The sequence below is a fragment of the Mauremys mutica genome, chromosome 4 (assembly GCF_020497125.1).
Source record: "Mauremys mutica isolate MM-2020 ecotype Southern chromosome 4, ASM2049712v1, whole genome shotgun sequence".
NCBI classification, from domain to species: domain Eukaryota; kingdom Metazoa; phylum Chordata; order Testudines; family Geoemydidae; genus Mauremys; species Mauremys mutica.
The window spans coordinates 105353359-105373308 of NC_059075.1; the positions used below are offsets into that span (position 1 = coordinate 105353359).

The 19950-nt window shown below is 43.7% G+C and overlaps 2 protein-coding genes across 7 annotated transcripts in view; one reads left to right on the forward strand and one right to left on the reverse strand.

Moving 5' to 3' along the window:
* Positions 1 to 15606, reverse strand: part of HPS5 (HPS5 biogenesis of lysosomal organelles complex 2 subunit 2) — a 46263-nt gene extending 30657 nt beyond the window's left edge. For 2 of the 5 annotated variants that reach the window (XM_045016169.1, XM_045016164.1), the window contains exons 1-7: positions 15218 to 15362; positions 12924 to 13096; positions 11780 to 11890; positions 8833 to 8897; positions 7447 to 7639; positions 3440 to 3573; positions 2464 to 2679 (exon numbers count right to left, since the gene is read on the reverse strand). In XM_045016169.1, the coding sequence (XP_044872104.1) occupies positions 2464 to 2679; positions 3440 to 3573; positions 7447 to 7639; positions 8833 to 8897; positions 11780 to 11890; positions 12924 to 13031 (827 nt within the window). In that variant the 5' untranslated portion in view covers positions 13032 to 13096; positions 15218 to 15362. Of the gene's footprint in view, positions 1 to 2463; positions 2680 to 3439; positions 3574 to 7446; positions 7640 to 8832; positions 8898 to 11779; positions 11891 to 12923; positions 13097 to 15104; positions 15182 to 15217; positions 15363 to 15474 lie in introns of those variants that run through there. The other 3 variants (XM_045016167.1, XM_045016166.1, XM_045016168.1) reach the window with 3 other exon arrangements.
* Positions 15607 to 15676: 70 nt separating this feature from the next.
* The window catches only part of GTF2H1 (general transcription factor IIH subunit 1), a 41650-nt gene continuing 37376 nt past the window's right edge, over positions 15677 to 19950 (forward strand). Inside the window, exon 1 of one of the 2 annotated variants that reach the window (XM_045016170.1) lies at positions 15677 to 15956. The gene's annotated coding sequence lies outside the window, so the exon portion shown is untranslated. Of the gene's footprint in view, positions 15957 to 16371; positions 16471 to 19950 lie in introns of those variants that run through there. The other variant, XM_045016171.1, reaches the window with a different exon arrangement.

Sequence of the window (19950 nt, forward strand, 5' to 3'; positions counted from 1 at the left end):
TCTAAATGGCAATTGACAATAATTCATTCTAATTACAAAACACGTCATGTTAGCAAAATATTTAAGCCCTCAGTCCTGTAAACATTTATATACGTGCTTAACTTTAAGCATGTATTTAGTCCCACTAAAGTGATATGTATAAAGTTAAACATATGGGTATGTTTGTAAGATTGAGGCTTTAGTTATTACTGTCACTTATAAACAAAGTTTACTGGCAAAAGACCTACTATTACTGAAGTGGAATACTTAGGAATTTCAATATTTACTAAAGTCACAATCTGACTATATTACAATTTACCTCTAGAATTAATACAGGGTGGATGGATTAGCACAATTCTTTTAACTAACAGCAATAATTGTTAACAGTAATCAATTGTTTTCAGTGGCATTTTAAATTGCCATGAACATGGAAGGAAGAGGTCATCATAACTACAAAAGGACTGATATTTCAAAACAGGAGCCCAAGACCTCTGGTTGCCTTAACTGTTAAGATAAAAAAACAGTAAAGGCTAGAGATCAGTTTGGTTAGAAGTTTTCAATCAAAAACATTTAAAAGTACAAATATAGAAAAAAATAATTATTCTATTAAATAATTATGTACCATATATACTTGATCATAAGCCGGTTAGTTTATAAGCTAACCCCGCAAGATGGATAAGTAAAAATGGAAATTTTTTATAACCTGTTCATAAGCTGACCCTATAATTCAGGGGTCAGCAAACTTTGGCTCCTGGGCCATCAGGATAAGCCACTGGTGGGCAGAAATGGTTTGTTTACGTCGAGCGTCCACAGGCACGGAGGTAAACCTAAGTAAACAAAGTGTCCCGGCACACCAGCTGCTTACCCTGACGGGCTGGGACAGCAACTAGTAAGGAATTTGGGGGCGGGGGGCGAGAAGCTGGGAGTCAGGGGAGTAAGCCCTGTGACCACCCCCACATGACCCCACCTTTAGCCCGGGACCCCCACACTCTCCCCATCCCATCCCTTTCCACCTTATCTGGGGAGGATGCGTCTGGCCTGGCTGGAGCTGCTTCAGCAGGCTGGGCAGTGCACCCGCAGCCTGCTCCAGTGGGCCAAACTGGGCGGTGCAGCCGCAGCATGTTCCAGCGGGCTGGGCCGGGCGGCACAGCCGCAGTGTGCTCCAGCAGGCCGGGCAGCATGGCCATAGCCTGCTCTGGGGGGCAGGGCCAGGCGGCACAGCTGCAGCCTGCCAACCCCAGAGCTGCAGCCGCTTTGGAGGCTGGGGAGAGAGCAGAGTGGCCAGAAGCAGAGAGACTCTGACCCTGACTCTTCCCTTCTGGCTCTGCTGCCTCTCCTTGCTCCCTCTGTTGGGGGGAGGGGCTGTGTCCCACCTCTCCCTCTCTATACCCATTCATAAGCCGACCCCCTTCTCTGGTGCTTCCTTTTTTACTAAAAAACATCAGCTTATGAATGAGTATATACGGTAGTTATAATTTCCATAGGTATAAAGTACACTGGAAATATTTCTGAGAAAGCTATGACCCTTACCCCAAACCTAACCCATTCCAAAAAGAGTCAAACATATTACCAAACAGTAGTGAGTTAACAGCTCTGTGTTTAGTAATAGTGATTTTAGAGCATCCAAAGGCAACACCGTAGATTTATAACTTTAAATTGCATCTCTGCTATGGAAAATGTAACCCAAGAGTCAAAGTGTGAATTCACTTCTGTAATCAAATATGATGACAACTTGCTATACCTATATTTAATTGGAAACCAAAACTGAATACAAAATAAAGAAATTAGTTCTTAAAGTACTCATGCACAGAGCTACTGCCAACCCTAAGATCTATAATAAAAATTGACCACTTCTAATTGAATTGGCAAGCATTGCATTAGTCACTACTTAAGCATGAACTTTTGTCATGAATGATATGATTCCCCCCACTACCCCCTTTTTAGGCCTGGTATACACTAAGGGGGGGGGGTTCGAACTAAGGTACGCAATTTCAGCTACGCGAATAGCGTAGCTGAACTCGAACTACCTTAGTTCAAAGTACTCACCCGTCCAGACGCCGCGGGATCGAAGTCCGCGGCTCCCCCGTCGACTCCGCCACCGCCGTTCGCGGTGGTGGAGTTCCGGAGTCGACGGGAGCGCGTTCGGAGTTCGATGTATCGCGTCTACATTAGACGCGATATATCGAACTCCAAGAAGTCGAACGCTAGCCGCCAACCCGGACAGTAAGTATAGACGTACCCTTGGAAGAACACACCTTTTGAATGCAAGTGGGTGGGTGAGTGGATGCTATAAGGAACAGCTGAACAAATATTTCTGAGAGCTGCAAAATGAAAACTCTAGGCTGCATGACAAGCTGAAGTGTTTGTTCATGACTTGACTTTTTATTACTATATTTTGTGACTTTCAGAGAGTAGCTTTCACAGAAAGAGTCATGGGATGAAAGCATAATCCAATTTATAACTAACCACCATCAATACCACTACCTTAGAGTAATAACCGGGAGAGGAGGCGACGAGAGCAGCTGTTTGAATTGATGGGTACTTAGCACCTCCCCTTCAAAGTTCACCTCCCACATCCTTGACCCAGGACGTGCACAATATATTAATGGCTGCTGGCTCCCACAACTCTTTCCAGCTGGGAAAAAACAGGCACCGTATTCTCCATCTCTTTCTTTGTTACCAATTTTCCAGAATTTTTCTCTAGTGGGGGGAAAAAATATATATATTTAGACAATATAGAAAACAGGCTCTGTTTTGTTTTAACATTTTCTTGTAGGACTGTATCCACCAAAGGAACATTCATAACTGTAAGCTTCCAAAATATTTTAGTTTGTATTTGATATGGTAAAGTTTATTTATAAATTAAACCGAAAAATCTCACCTGTTTGCTTGATACAAGTCAGTTATTTTTAAATTTGTACTTTATGAAGACATTGCATTCTTTTTGCATTAATTTTTACTATTTATTTTGCTTTAGCAATCAAAGTCATTTCTATGCTATTTGCCCAGCACAATTGGGTCTATCTAACTAGGGTCTACACAGCAGGGCCAGTATTTTCCTTGCTGTCTCTGCTTAACTCAAAGTTTAAGGGTGTCCGTTTACACTGCACATGCAGTGTAGACACTAAATACTGTGCCTTTAGTTTACAGCTTTTCAGAAAAGCTATAATTCATTTTAAAACCATGAAACCCAACCCCTAAAATCAGATGTAAAACCAAGAACTACATTAATACTATTAAGATAATACTGTTAAGGGATGACATCTGGCCTACAATATGCCAGTAAGTCTCTTCAATGATGAGTATGTCTGACCAGCTAAATGATAACAATTTCAAGTGATGAAATTTATGAATGATAAACGTAAATGCTAAAAAGGAATGATCTTTCAGCTGATCCATTTGAATCAGCTTCCAGCTTTAAGAGATGTCTTGATACTTTTGCAGTTAGCGTATAACTTACCTCTCAGTATCACACAAGTAGGAGCGAGTAAGTGAAGAAATAAGCAGTCTTCCATCCAAATAATCAAGCTGAACTACACGGGAGTCAACAGTGGTTATAATCTGAACTGGAAACATCACAAAAGCAGCCGCTGCCTAAAGGAACAAACAAAAACAACACATATTGGGCTTAGGTCAATGTTGATAATATTCCATAAAAACATTAAGAAAAAGTTACAGTTGCAAAGTGCTGCATTCAAAGATCAGAAAATGGCAAACTTCAAGCTGTTTGTGGTTGTTCACATTAATTTAACTCTGCCCTGTATCCAATAATGTAGATCATTACTTTTCCCCTAAAAATAAGACCCTGGATTTGAGAATGTTTATACGTGCGAATAGCGCTGCAGACAATGGACTACCTACATACATACATACAGAGGGGTAGCCGTGTTAGTCTGGATCTTTAAAAAGTGACAAAGAGTCCTGTGGCACTTTATAGACTAACAGAAGTATTGGAGCATAAGCTTTCATGGGTGAATACCCACTTCGTCACATGCGTCTGACGAAGCGGGTATTCACCCACGAAAGCTCATGCTCCAATACTTCTGTTAGTCTATAAGGTGCCACAGGACTCTTGTCGCTTTTTACACATACATACAGTTATTCACATATGTATTGGCAAGATGGGAGCCTTGTTTATAGTTTCTTGTAATTTTTTGCCCCATCAATGTATACTTATACTACGTTGTTGTATATCATAGCCCTCTCTGACTTTTTTTTTTAAAGTAAGTTCTCTTTCTATATAAGTGTGTTATTACCCATGCAATGCACATTTTTCTTTTAAGCCAGCAATAGTCTCCCTCAGGTGTATTCCGTAGGTGTATCTGCTAAAGTAACTTAGCTTCAAGTTTAAGTGACCTACAAATGCCAGCAAGTTTCATTGTAACTCCGCAGTATGTTGTCTAAATACCATTCACCAAATAATTCTCACAGAAGACTTGCATGTCCCACAGTCCATACATCAAGTAGCACACACCTGGGCTCTCACTCATGACAACACTGATGCAGCTGAACCAGTAATAGCACAAGTGGAAAGTTTGTTAAAATTTTCTAATGCAGACAGGCCATAGCCTGACTATAAAAGCTCTGGGTATTATTTAGCTTCAATGGCCAATTAACATTTTGGAGAAAGCATGTCTTCAACAGTCCAATCCCTTCTACTGAGGGTTTAGTGCACACCTTATATATTCCAGAGACATTTTCTCCCCTTGTCCCCCAAGTAACCCAGTAAAACCAGGGAAGAATAGAGTTGACATATTTGATATTTCTAAAATAAAACAAGCAAATTTTTTCTTTAATACAAAGGCTTTCAGGCCTATTTTTTTATAGGTTATACTTTATACATTATAAATAAGGCTATAGACGTGTCATGGCAGGAAAAAGAGAGTCACAGATAGCATGATTTTTATGTGACTTTTCTTTTTACGTACATGACTCATCCCACACCATCAGCTTGTGCCCCGCGGGGCTGGGCCCAGCTCCCTGCTCCGGGTGTTGCAACCAGGTGTATGGGATTGCAACACCACTCAGGTTTGGCCTGCCCCTCTATCACAATAAAGAGATGGCTGGGCCAAATCTGAGCAGTGCTGCAATCCTGCATGCCTGGTTGCAATGCTCAGAGTTGGGAGCTGGGGCCGACCCCACAGGATGCAGGCTCTGCTGCTCCCTGTGCTCAAGGTGAGTGCAGGTTGGGCTTGCTCTGAAGTCCCCTCCCTTCCCAGGCTAGGATTAGGGTTGTGGTGTCGGAGCGGAGGGTGTTGCTGCAGATGGTCGGTGCCCCCTCATTTGTCAGGGCATGTTTTATCAAGAATCACAGAGCAATCATAATAAAGTTAGTAAAAGTCACAGGCTTAGCAACTGCTCCATGATTTTTTATATAAAACGCCCTGACAAATATGCAACCCTAATTATAAAATAGCAAAAAAGATAGAAGGCAGTTTTCTAAAAGTACTTTGCAGATTTAAGGCTAAAGGTATTGTTCAGATCTGACATGATATGAACCTCAAAACCAGAACTTCCACTTTCCTATAATTTTCAGTTCCAGTTTTGCTCTTTTTTGCAGTTGTTCTGGTAACATGTTTAACTGTGGAGCTGTGACATGATTTGGGACTTTCCTTTTGTAAAACTTATGAATTCTGGTTCATATTATGGAATTGCTGTACTATGGAAAGCCTCAGTGTATACTGAAGCAGCCATTTGATAACAGGGATTGTATTATACGTGGCACAGATCGTAACTAGACATCTATGCTGGGAACATCAAGAGTCATTAACATTTTAACAGGTCTACCTTGACCATAACAGTTACCTATATGGGGAGGCTGTGTTGCAAGAAACTAGCGTTTTCAGTCTCGACTTCGGACAGGCAGTAACCAAGCATCAGCACACCCGACTACGGATCTTGATCACTTGAGGGAGGATTTGAGGCTGACTAGGAGAGTAACATGGCAGAGGAACTGGAAAGTTATAAATGGACACAGTGTGCTCTGAGTAGTTCTCTCACTGAACAGAACAAGGTGGCTAGATGGTCAGGAGAAAGGAGAGGAGAGGAGAGGAGGTCCTAGGACCCTGAATGCACTAACCAAAATTCAAACACCTCTCGGCATGAGCATCTGAGGGAGGGAATTGCGTAAAGGTATTTAATTTTGCAGGTATCTGTTTATCTCTTGTGATTTATGAATAAAGCATAAGTAGTTTAGAAAGTCCTTGTGCATTACTTGCTTTAACTTCATGTGTCCCTAAAGGATTAAACGATGAACCAGAATACTCATGAGAATGGAGCTCTGGGGAAGATGTGCTTTAGCTATTGGGAAGACTGGAGGGTTTGGGGAGTCAGCACTGATCCTGGAGTCCAAGACAGCTCAACCACAAGGTCCCATTGCCCGTAAGTGACATCAGAGAGTTTATGCCTGGGAAGTGTGCCTGAGAAACCAGAAGCCTATCCAGAGGAGATTAGCAGCACATGGATCCAGCGTGTGGGTACAAACACAGCTGTCTGCCAAGCATCCAGTGGGAGCAGCTCAGCCAGGACTGTGACAAAGTGTTTTTTTGCCTTGTCTACACTTACGGCAGGGTGTAGCGTATGGGCAATACACATGTAACTACATGCCACAGTGAAAGAGGGCTGCATTCACACTTGTCACTGAAGTGTGTAGCTAGACATGGCAGTAAAAACCTCTGGCAGGGGGAGACAGCAAGTAAAGTCTCTGGTGGGGGGAGTGTTTCCCTGCTGCCTCTCCACTGCCAGAGCCTTTCCCTGTGGCAAGGAATGGACTCTGGCAGCAGGACACTACACTGTTAAAAACAGCATTGTAGACATAGGAGGCAATGTTTGAGCATGTAGAAAGCTACGTAGAGTATATACTCATGTGTTTAGCAATGGAGGACACTCTACTCACCTAAGTCATGTCTACACGGCTATTTATACCTATGCTAGCTGGGTGTGCAGTGCCTGTATTCTATATGCCGCCGTAAGTGCAGACAATAACTTAATATCATCCTGTACAGTGTTGTACTCATTCTACAATTAAGCAGAAGTACCATAATATGTGGTATATCCATCTTTTGATTACTTAAGACTATTTAAAGTAACCATCAAGACAGAAATTGTGGATTTACACTCAGACTTCTAAAAAGAAATTGCATCACTGTGCAAAACAATACATCCTGAACTCAATGTCTGTTAAAAGTGGTAAATTGTACCTCCAAATTGAATGCTAATGTATTTTAGAATATTTACATTATATTGCCACTTGCTGGACTAGCTATGTATACAGTCAAGAACTGAAGCAAACATTTATACAAGTATCTAGTTCATCACTCCTGACTAGTCACTAAAACGAGCAGAACTTAATTTGCTAGTGAATTCTTTCCCCCATCCTGATTTTACTAACAAATACGGACACACTGAATTTGTGTCTCTGTCTGTTGGAATCTCCTCTCATTGCAAAGAAAATGGGTAATATTTTACCTTCCCTTGTTTGGATGTATTAATCTTGATAGCAGACACTTTTCCCACATGATCTCCTACAAAAACTCGAAGTGTGGCTGTATCCCAACAAAGAGATGTGACTTTTTTGCCTTTGTGCTCAGTGGAAACATAAATCCGCTCTGGCTTTCCACGACGCTCCTGATTGAGTTGCCAGACCACTACAAGGCCTTGACTGTAATAGTTAGCAGATAAACATTTTGAAGAGAACTGATCTTTTGAAAGTGACAAATCATTTATACCAGTAGCAAAGAAGTGCTGCTTGCAAGAAAGAGGCAAGCTAAACAAAGAATAAATTTTAATATAATAAGCTGTGTTTGAATGCTGGGCATATGAAAAGTCAGAGGCTGACAATTCTGAAAAACAAAGTGCTACAGTTATCCAAAGGTAAGCACAATACAAGCTCCCACACACCAACCTACCAATGTACATCAGCCCTGACTTGGAGGGTTGCTCACTCAAACCTGGGTCTCTGTTCTGAAACTGCCAATAAAGGTGGCAGTTGAGAGTTAAATAAATGTAACTAACTGGAATTTCAACATATAAATGTTTTAGTTAACCTATTTCACTTTATCAGGTCAGCCAACACAGTTTCACATGCCACTGAAATGTCTGCAAAACAGAAGTTTCCCATATTTACTTGTAATTGCATTAGATCGGCTAGTGTATGAGTTGGAACAACTCCCACTAGAGGAGTGAAGTTCTGGAACAGCCTTCCAAGGGGAGTAGTGGGAGCAAAAGACATATCTGGCTTCAAGACTAAGCTTGATAAGTTTATGGAGGGGATGGTATGATGGGATAGCCTAATTTTGACAATTAATTTGGCAACTGATCTTTGATTATTAGCAGGTAAATATGCCCAATGGTCTGTGATGGGATGTTAGATGGGGTGGGATCTGAGTTACTACAGAGAATTCTTTCCTGGGTGCTGGCTGGTGAGTCTTGCCCACATGCTCAGGATTTAGCTGATGGCCATATTTGGGGTCGGGAAGGAATTTTCCTCCAGGGCAGATTGGCAGAGGCCCTGGAGGTTTTTCGCCTTCCTCTGCAGCATGGGGCACGGGTCACTTGCTGGAGGATTCTCTGCAGCTTGAGGTCTTCAAACCACAATTTGAGGACTTCAGTAACTCAGACATACGTTAGGGGTTTGTTATAGGAGTGGGTGAGTGAGATTCTGTGGCCTGCATTGTGCAGGAGGTCAGACTAGATTATCATAATGGTCTCTTCTGACCTTAAAGTCCATGAGTCTCAGGCCTTAGCTAAGAGGGAAATTGACCAACACGGCTATTGGGGAATACACTTCACCAGAGAAGTTGCTTTATAGCCTTGGGGCAGGAAGGGGAAACTTAATTAAATCAAATTTCTCACCTGGTGGCAACAGCAACATAATCTTCATCGTGTAAACAACAGGCAACCCGGGAAATGGCACCTTCCTGATGCAAAAAAGACCAGTCAAGTGATGAAGTGACTACAGTTCCAAGTGTAGTCATTTGGAAAGTTAGCTTTCATTACTACGTTTAGTTATACACAGTTCTTATCCTCTACCTGAGAACTACAACAAGAGATGAAAGTCAGTCTACATAGCAGCTTCAAGTGCTCTTGGATTCTTTGCCTTCTCATCACTTTTTTGTTTTTAAGTGGAACTTCCTGGTTCTGAAAAATGTCCAACTGACAGTCCTGGAGACTGAAGCCCTGTGTTTATTCATTGAAGAGGAACATAGGTAGTGACAATGAAAATTACTTCATCTGACACAGACTATGCAACATCTTAAATTCTGGACTATGGGAACCAGCTCCATGAATAACAATGGTTCACTTTTCAAACCCATTCAATTCTTCCAATGATGAGGGCTGTTTTGAGAATACAAACAGTGATGCACAAGGAACCAAAATGAGTTTGTGGTTTCAATTCACCATTGTTAGACTGTAAAGATATCTGATCGCTACTGTTCTGGATTGGATTCTAAACTGATGAACTCAACGCAAAAGGCTCATAATGAATTACCAATCCTCAGTGCAACCGAGTCCAACTGACAGCCTATTTTAGCACAGTGAAAAAGACAGTCTCCTGCACATGGAAGTTAAGTATACCATCTGTATTAGACAGCATCCTCTTCACTCTGTGCTTCAAGTAACAAAGAGGATCTTTCATGTGGCCCTTGAGCTAACTGGAAATTTGTGGTTATATTTTTAAAGAATTGTACACGATTCGAGTTTTAAGGTTTACTTTGAAAAGTAACCAAATAAAGGGTAAATCCTGGCATAAAATACACAAGGATATGCATAAAGGCATAATTATATCTAAAAAAAATTCTCCCAAATTATGTCTGTCTCAAGGAAAGCACGGTGTTAGCACTTGGACAAGTGACAGACAAGAGTTAGCACCGAAGGAGATACATTTAAAAGAAGCCAACAGAACACTAATAGAGGTGCCTCCAAATCATTTGGTTGACAAGGAGCTTTACTGATCCCATCACTGGCATCACAGCAGTATTAATGCTGTACTTTAGAAACCAAGACTTGTAAATAAATAAAACCTTTATTCATCCATTATCCCCCCCCCACCCCCCCGCCAACAGTGAAAAATGACAGACCATTTGATAATGCAATCACTTCATTATTAGTATAACACAGTCTCAGCTTTTTGAAAGCGGAGCCCCATTCATCCCTATAGGAAAATTAAATCCATCATTCCCCGTCTCCAACCCTAATACATGTTGTTAAAAGCCATCAAGCCTTTAAAATCTTAATTTATATACTTTCAACACTTCCTCCAGCCCAAGTTAGTCCTTTGCACATGCCACCAACTTTGGGGAACACTAGAATAGATCTTCATAATATACCTCCTTTCCTGTTTTACGTGCATTGAGCAGTGTAACAGCTAAAGCTAGGTTTTAGTTCTGAGTATTTTTATTAAAAGTCATGGACAAGTCAGGGGCAGGAAACAAAAATTCATTCCCCATGACCTGTTCATGACTTGTACTATACCCCTGACTAAATATTGGGAGTGCCACGGATGCTGGGGGATGGTGGTCCGGGGAGCGCTGCAAATACACGTGCTGAGGGAGCAGTCCGAGGGGCGTCACGGGTGCTGGGGGCATGGTTGGGGGGGGAGGGAAGGAACACCGCGAATGGGGAGGAGCCTGGGACCTCCGCTGGTGCTGGGAAAGGGGCTGGCAGGCTCCCTACCCAGCTTCTGGAATGTAACGACATGTCCCTCCCTAAGCTCCTAGCTCTGCACGCTGCCAGCTCTGCAGCTCCCATTGGTCAGGAACAGCGGCCAATGAGAGCTGCGGGGGTGGAGACAGCATGCAGAGCTAGGAGCTGAGGTAGGGACATGTTGCCGCTTCTGGGGAGCGCCCCCCCCAAGGTAAGCTGTGCCCCTCCACACCCCAAGACCCAGCCCTGAGCCTGCTACCCAAATTCCTCCTGCGATGGCCCAAGACTGCCCCAGCAGAGGCTGGTGTGATTGGCCTGCGATGGCCTGGAGCCAGCCACACCAGCCACTGCAGAAGTCACAGAATCTGTAACTTCCGTGACAAACTCACAGCTTTAGTAATAGCTAACAGTGTTAATATTTAGAGAATCATCATTGGCATTTGAGTTAGCAGCTGTTGAAATGACTGATGCAATTCACAGCTAGTTATTGTTTCGGGTTTGCTGTAAATTTAGATAGACACTCCAAACTGGTTACGCTGACTTCCCATTTTGAAGATTTTCTTTTGAACATAGAGAGAGACTTATTTTAAAAAAGGTAAGATATGAGTCTGCAGAACAACTGCATAGACTATGTTTCAGGCTACTCCTCCTTCAAACCCCCCCACTTTGCAAAGCACTATTTTTGCAAACAACCACCTCTCTATTCAAACACCAAGAAGTCAGAAAATTCAGCTTATTTGGATGATTCAACAGGCTGTACATTTCTGAGGGTAGGTCTATACTTACCGCGCAGGTCAACGTGGAGAGTTCGACTTCTCGGAGTTCGAACTATCGCGTCTAATCAAGACCCGATAGTTCGAACTCCCCACGCGCTCCGGTCGACTCCAGAACTCCACCACCGCGAACGGCGGTGGCGGAGTTGACCTTGGAGCCGCGGACTTCGTTCCCCCGGCGTCTGGACTGGTGAGTAGCCCGAACTAAGGTACTTCGACTTCAGCTACGCTATTCGCGTAGCTAAAGTCACGTACCTTAGTTCGACCCCCACCCCCCCTTAGTGTAGACCAGGCCTGAGACTTTAATATGAAGATACCATTTCCTCACTTCTGCAATTGAAATATTGCCCTTCCCTGAGGTTTTTGCACAATTCTAACCTTACCTTATGAGTGAGGAACAGCCTCTGTTTCCAGCCTTCTTTCTGAATCAGGTTTAATCCCCCTCCTGAACTGCCCAGAGCCAGCCATTTCCGAGACACAGCTATACATGTGCACTGAAAGAATTATGACACAGGACACTGTAGCTACTTAAATAAATGTAAATTTCACTGATAATGGCATCTCATGTGTGTCCTTTATTTGTTAAAAACAAAAGCTTTGACAAAGAACTCATTCTATGCCTACCGTTCATCCCCCACCCCCAAGGTATGCAACAGCAAGGCCACGTTGTCAGAGAAGTGCAACCAGTGCATTCTAAAAGGGGAGTGGACAGCAAAAGCAAACAAACTCTTGAAGACTGTTTTCCTGCTAATATCTTTAGTGATAAAGGACACAGAAAAAGACAAATTCAGGTTTTTCCATAAGCTGTTTGGGCTTTAAACCTTTAAACCTTGTTAGACTATATATTTTAAACAAGGGCAAAAGTTATTTTCTTTTGATGGATCTGCCATCATACTCAATAAGCACAGCAAACTATTCTATACTTTGATCTATGAAGTCGTCCATTGGAGTAAGGGAGCATCCACTTAAAGTTTAGCCAATCATCAAATTTCAGGGAATGACCAAAAAATAAACCTTAAATCATAATACAAATGTTTTAATTCAAATTAAGTGACCAAGCTCTTACAGGCTTTGGGGTTAAATATTGCATTTTTCCTGCAACTGACTAATCTAGTCTCAAAGTACCTTATATTCATAATTTGCTTCAAAAACAGAATTAAATAGCAAATTATTTTGACTTTAAGAATGGGCATGCAATGTTTTTAAAGGTAACATGCAAGATTTTTCTATGTATTTCATTATAGACAAGAGAAAATCCATCTTTGTTTATTCTACACTGCTCTTAAGTGTTCTTCCAAGAAGCCACTGCTCTCGCCATGCAGCTGACAGTAATAAAACTGGACCCAAGCTTTAAGTAGCAAATACCAAGTCATAATCTGCAAATTGCATAATAGCTTCTAATCTAGAGCTATACAAATCCAAGTAATTTTATGCAGTCATTCACCAAGCTGTAGCATGACAAAAATATTGACTTCTGTGTCTGGAAACAACAACATAGTAAATGCAACAAGCATGAACCAAACTTACCTTCAGACGACTAGAATCCAACCTGAGTGCAGAAAGCAATGGATCCAAACACTCAAGTTCTGCCAATACATGGCTGTAAGAGTCTGGTATCATTGGCACAGATGTCATTGAGTTAAGAAAGCCTGGCAATATTCAATCATTGGTGCATTATTTACTTCACCTTCTAGTTGTACCTGCAGAAGTTAAATTTAAGAATATAATCCCTTTCTTGATCAATTACAATTTACTTTCTAGCCCCACCTTTGTTCTTTAAAACCTAGTCTACATGTAAAAGTATGCTCACATAGCTATGCCACTTAGGAGAAGGGGGGAGGAGGGAAACACCCCTAACCCAATATAGCCTGACAGCAAACACAGGTATAGGAGTATAGCTTATTTCGTACAGAGAACTGGTATAAGCTATACTAGCAAAATAAAACTTTTGCTGGTATAAACTTTGCCTACACAAGGAGGATTTGCTGGAATAGCTATACAGGGAAACACTTTTTAATGCAGACAAAGACTTAAGACTGCTCATAAGGATACAAAGGGGGGGGGGGAATCTAACAGGCCGCAGACTAGATCCTGCAACTGGATCCATACAAGCATAAGGATCCTCCTACATGGATCCGACTGCAAGAGTAGGGCCCTAGTTTGTTTTATGAACTTAAACTGAAATTAATTTAAGAAATGTTAGTCTGTTTGATAAGCTACAATTTGGTTATTCCTAAAGGTAAATATCTGATAGGTTTACAGTCTCCTGTGCAATGTAGGCCCACCCCATAGACTAAAACTGCATTGATTTAGCTAAAAATCAATTTTGAAGATCAATCTGGTTAAACCAGTGTAAATCACTGCATTGGCACACTTAAAATTGCTACTACATATAAAATAAGTTGTTAAAATATGAATGTTACAATATCAAGCACTCAAAGGTTAAAAAACACCAAAATTAAGGCAGCCCGTTCAATCTTAACTCAGCCTCCTTGTGCATGTGCACTATGATACACCCTAACTACATACAACAATTTCCACAGGACCCATCATGCATGCATTGAATGGGATAGCTATTCAATATTTTTATCTTCATCCATCAGTTTGGGGTCCCATGCATTATTTCCTGCACACCACCATCCAAACCTTGCACTGAATAAAAAAAATGGCAGTTTCCTCACAGGCTTTTTAAAAAATAACTTACCTTAAGTTTTTATATTGAACACGCTATATGTCATTAGAGTCATTGGGAGGGCGGGCATTTTTAGATCCACAGCACAGACTTCTACCACTTAACTGGCAGTAGCAGCAGACTGTTATTTACTGAGGACCAGCCACTAGAAGGATAAGACACACACTTTGACAGTGAGTTGCAAAGATATTTGCTGACAGCAAAGAAACACTGGGACTTCTGGAACTCTTGGGTCTGTTCCAGGATACGGAGAGGAGCATCTCTAGTGGTTACAGACTACGATATTTGTTGCTGTTTATACATTTTAGGGGAGACTTGGCCTAATAAACAAAATACTCTAATCCCACTCGAGTACATACAGTAGCAGATTCAACAAATCACACCACCCACACTTGGAAAAAGATAATTTTTCTCCCATCTGCCATAAGCTTTTGACAACTGTTGGAAGGGGCTTTGCCATTCCTCCCCTCCTTCAGGCTCTTCTGAGGAAGGGATGGGGAGCTTCCCAACTTTTTCTGTAGATCCTCTGAGGATACCTCCAGTACTCATGTCTACCACCCAGAGTTTCCTCAAGCTGTAATTGAAACTAATATACATGTTCCTTCATTACTGCCACAGGAACCTAAATACAAGAGTCAGCCCATGGCTTTCCCAAAGAGCAACAGTGCCACTAGCGCTGTCTGCCTGCAGACTCAGGTCAATCGGGGTCACCTTCTTCCCCGCGCGTATGTTTCACCCATGTGTACGTTCACTTTTAAGCTCAGATTGCAAGCACTTTGGGCAACAGGGCCGGGAGCGGCTTGGGGAGAGACTCCCTGCTGCCGCTCATACTAGCAACAACAGCGCGGAGCCGCCAGGACGGGAAACCGAGAAGCTATTTCCAAGTTCAGGCTCCCAGTCTGCAGAGGGTGGCTCTCGCCCGCTGGGGTTTGCTGGCGTGGGAGTGCCAGCTGTACAGGGGCAGCCCCTGCGAGAGCCAGCACTGCCCAGGCAGGGGAGCTGGGCGCCAGTCGCACCTGGGGACAGGAGGGCAGGAAACGGATGGGACCCGCGCCCTGCTCGGTCCCCAACGCTGCTGCTGCTGCTGCTGCTGCCGGCCCCCTGCCCAGCTCCCCGCGCGGACACTCACCCACCGAACTCCACACTCGCCAGCTCCGTCAGCTGCTCCTCCAGCCCCGCCCCCACGGCACGTGATCCTTCCCCAGGCCACCTGAAACACGTTCGCTCGCGCGCGCCCGCCCGCGAAAAAGTGCGTCACACGCACACCGCTAACCCCAGCTCACGTGACGGCTACGCTCTTTTCACCCCTCCCCCCTCGGGCGGTTGCCTAGGGAAGTCCCCGCCCCCCCTCAGCGCCGCGGTACCCCGGAGCGGAACAGACGGGACCTAACAGGCGGAACGAAAGGGAAGGAGCCGGACTCCTCGGTCTTCGCGGCCGGGTGACCGGGATGGGAGGGGCCGGACGGTGGCGGCCGCGTTGTTGGTACCCCGTCATCACCCCCCTCCCGCGCACTGTCATGGCGACGGGAGGGGGGGGAGAGGGAGAAGCCATCACGTGATCTTGGAGCGTTATGGTGGCGGGGAGAACCTGTCATGTGACCGGGAGGTGTCATGGTGACACCAGTCTCCCCCGTCACGTGACCCGGCCTCCCTCGGTGCGTCGCGGGACTTTAGCTAGTTCCGGTCACGTGCCCTTGCTGCCCAGCTCCCTGGCCGCCCCATGGACCAGGAGGCGGCGAGACCCTCCTAGTAGCGGCACCGGCAGCGGCTGGACTTAGTGCCCAGCGCCACCCGCCCCTCATCCCGCCGCGCCCGTACCCGGCGGCAGCAGCCAGCGGCGGCCTGGGGCCCGAGCAGCCGCCCGCACGGTAGGAATCTGGACGGTGTCCAGGGGCTCGGCGGAGTTTCGTGGGGGGGGACAGCGGGGGGCGGCGGCTGCTCCCCGGGCGGGGGCCCGTGGGGGAGGGGATGTGCTGGGCCGGGGTCCCTGCGCAGACTCCTGGCGGGGAGCGAGGCACCCAGCCCTGCGAGCCGGCGTTGACAGCCCAAGCGCACAACGCGCTCCGACCGCCCCCGGCCCCCGCTGCTCCGGGCTCCCCAGCCATCGCCGGGCGAGGGCAGCTCGGCTTGTCCTGCCCTGGCCGCTGAGCGGGATGCGGACAGGGAAAGAGGCGGATTTATTAATACACACAGTGTGCTCCGGCGTGGGGGAGAGGGTGCAGCCGGGTTGAGGGAATGACAGGGCAGACTGGGTGGGAGGGGACCCAGGGGCTTGTAGGTGCGGTGGTGTCAGGAACATGTTCCTCCTTCTGAGGTGGGACTGATCCAGCAGTGAATAACGTGAGGGAATGTTGCCCTGCTGACGGTGCCCTTCCAAATGAGGTAAAACCAAGGTCCTGCTCGTGTGTGTGTTAAAGATAAAAAATGCCATTGTGTAATGATCAGGATTTGATGCCTGATGGTCTGGTTGGAACCCAGCTCAGATAGTCATGTGCTTTGCTACAATATATACATGCAAGCTGCTTTATGCAGGTGGACTTCTGAACCTCTGCAGAGCCCCCTGTGGGTGTGAAAATCTGCTTGTGTGGAGCAGCTTGTAGGATCAGATTTAAGTTACAGCTCTGTAAATATTTGTGAGGCTTATCATCTTCCTCTCTCTCTCTCTCCCTCCACCCCATTTTTTTCTTAAAAGAATCAGTATCCCCTTTTAGACCTTGTTGCCATGTGTTTTGACTGACATGGGTCTGCTCACATCTCAGTGTGCTGTACTGCTATTAGCACAGTGGAGCCTGTTCACCACTCAATACACTATGCTGCCAGTGCTAATAAAAGCACTATTGTGCAGGAGCATGGAGGGCATCAACAGATTGGGTGATCTTTTTCTGTTTGGTGTATACATGAGACACTGAAACTTGGGAAAGGGAGGGATAAGATGAAGTTCTGGAACAAAAGGTTAAGGAAGGGGAGAGATGGAAATGTCACCAGTAGTTGTCCATCCTTCAGCATTGCTGCCTTTCCATAAAATCCAAGATAGTGAGAAGTACCAAAGAAGGCAGGAAACTACAGTATTCCTTTCACTTGTGACATTGAAACTGTAGCTGAAATGAAACTTCAAGATTCAGAGGTTTGATATTGGAAAATTTAGCTGGAGATTACAGCCCATAGGCCTATATATACAAAGTAATTTAAAGGCAAAGAAATAATAGCACCACTTTCCTTTTTCCAAAATCTAAAAGAAAATTCCACAGATTTAAGAAGAGGTGGCATCTGCCATGCATTCACATCTTAGTTTTCTCTCTCAATTAAGCAAGTAATGTGTTGTTTCTTCTAGTCTTACTGCAACTAAAATACTACATTAGACTACAGATGCTTCTAACCATGCTGGGGTCCAGACTTGTTGTGTATACAGGCCCAAAACTTAGGTTCCAGAGTTCTTCAGCTTATCTTGCTTGTCTAATCAGAGCAATTTGTAGCACTCTACCCTTCCTTACAGTAAAATGACAGATGAGCATCCTTTCTTATCTACCTGTCACAGAAGCCTAGGACCATTTCAAAACCCATTTTTGTCTCAGACAGATCGGGACTATTAGCAGGGGTACTAGTGTCATCTCTTCTCTGTCCAAACCCCACTTGCCAAAGCAATCCATGTGTGAGGGGAATGGGTCAGATCTCCTGGTGCCACAATGTTACTTGGCTACTCTAGAAGGAGCAGAGAACAGGAATGGTAGGGGAGAGCTAATTAAAGAGAAACAAAGACGCCAGGCTAAAAGTAGCTGCTAGCTAGTCTCTGCTGCCTGACTTCATCCACCAAGTAGGGAAATGGAAGTGGGTATGTTGAAGATCCTTTTCCCCACTACTGCTGTCCAATCTTTGCTGGGCTCTTCACATCCTGCATTTACGCCTCCTGCCCCAGTTTCAAGGGGAATATTCAGAAATGGGCTGGGAAATAAACAACCCTTGTAGCTCAGTCTTCCTTTGTTTTGGTTTTTTTTAACCCACCACTTATGCTACAGGATGAGTGGTGTCAGCAGTCATGTACAGCTGAAAGTTTCAGTCCCAGGAGAAGTTTTGTGCCTCCTCCATGGCGTTCTACCCACAAGTTGGAATCACTGATTTAGCTACATGCTCTTTGGAAAATTTACCTATTTTGTTATTTCAAAGGCCCTGTTGCAGAACGCAAATGTTCAACAACATAACCTCATGTTTCATAGATAATTATTGTCAGCGATAGCAAAAACCTGTATCTAACAAGTTGTATTTTCATATTGCTTAGTACATGGCATGTAAAATCCATTTACCAGTCTTGAGTGGGGGTCCCTAAGCCATCAATTTCTGCAGAATTTAAACTTTTAAATAAAACTGGGTTTCTAGCCTTCAGGGTTGCAAAGGTAATTTTTCAAATTTGAAACAAGTGTAAACTGACAAAGAGCCATCTTCCTGAGTTTCAACTAGACAACTCTAATGCCTTTGCTGCTAATTTATAGTTTTGCTAAGAAGCAGCAGATTAAAATTAACAAAACTTGTCAGCTTGACAACAGTAGTTCAGACCCCTGGGAGCAGTAGTGACACTGTCATGAATCATGTCACTTTTCACAGTGCTGCTGCAGACATTCAATAGAAAGTGCACCCCCAAAAATGGAGTCTGGGGGGTTGGATAAAGTATTGGGGAACTTTTCCTCCCTCACAGCAGCTAGAAAGCTTTTAAAGGACGGAGAAGACAAAGTGTCTTCTTCATTCAATTCAATAAACACTTATCTAGAGATAATACAAAAGAGAGCCCTCCCACCAGCAATTAGAGGAGAAACTGTTGGATTTCTATTTTAGTATTGCCTCAGAACCGAACTGGTGGAGCCATTTTGTCTTGTTAGATAGTAGATGTATAGTATTTTGTTTTAAACCCTGATTAGTGAAATATTTTGATTCTTAATGCACTGTGTAAAGAGGACTCTGGGTTTTCTTCCCCCTCCCTCCCCCCATCTTGGATAATGTTTGCTACTTGTGAGTAGTTTGCAGACAGTTATGTCAGAACTGTCATCTTTAAAGTGCAGTTATAACAGACCAAAAAAGAACAGAAAAGCACTGAAGTAGTGCATTCAGTTTCCCAGACAATGGAACAAGCCACTTGTGGGATATTATGCATTCAGAAGCTGCATACTGCAAAGTACTGTGCCAGAAACATTAAGTCTTTGTTAGAAAAACCAGTAACAGCTGATATTTTACCAAGTATTCTAGTGATTACCACAGTTTTGTCACAAACGGGCAGAAATCATATACGCGCCCAATACGGCAGCATTAAAGTCAATAGTAAACCTGTTGATTTGGTTCTGGATCAAAACCTAAGTGCAAATACATCTTACTACTAAACATCTTCTCTCATAAATATTGTACTTAACACACTTGTCTGATTGCTCAGCTTGGAAGATTTTCACTGAGCAAAGTGCTGGTCATTACTAATTATCCATATAGACGTTCAAGTTTAAAACAATCAGATTTTTATTTTCAAAGTTGTACAGTATTTAAATTCCAGGTTAAAAACACATCTATAAGTAAGTATAAATGGATATGTATATTGGTTTCTGATCCCTATTCTTAATATGTGGTAAAATATGGTACAGATGTTCTTTTAAAGTATCCATGTAGATCTTGGCAATTAAAACATAAAAAAGTAAATGTGCATATTCAAAGTATTGAAAGGATTTCTAAAACTACTTAATACACTGGTAGCAAAGTGAGGAGGGGGCAGTAAAGTACATAGCAAATAAAAAAACTGCAGGAGTAGGATGGGAATAAAATATTTAAAGGATATAGTACAGAAGGAAACTTGATGTCATTCTGATAGGAATGAAATTTGTAGTGATGGAA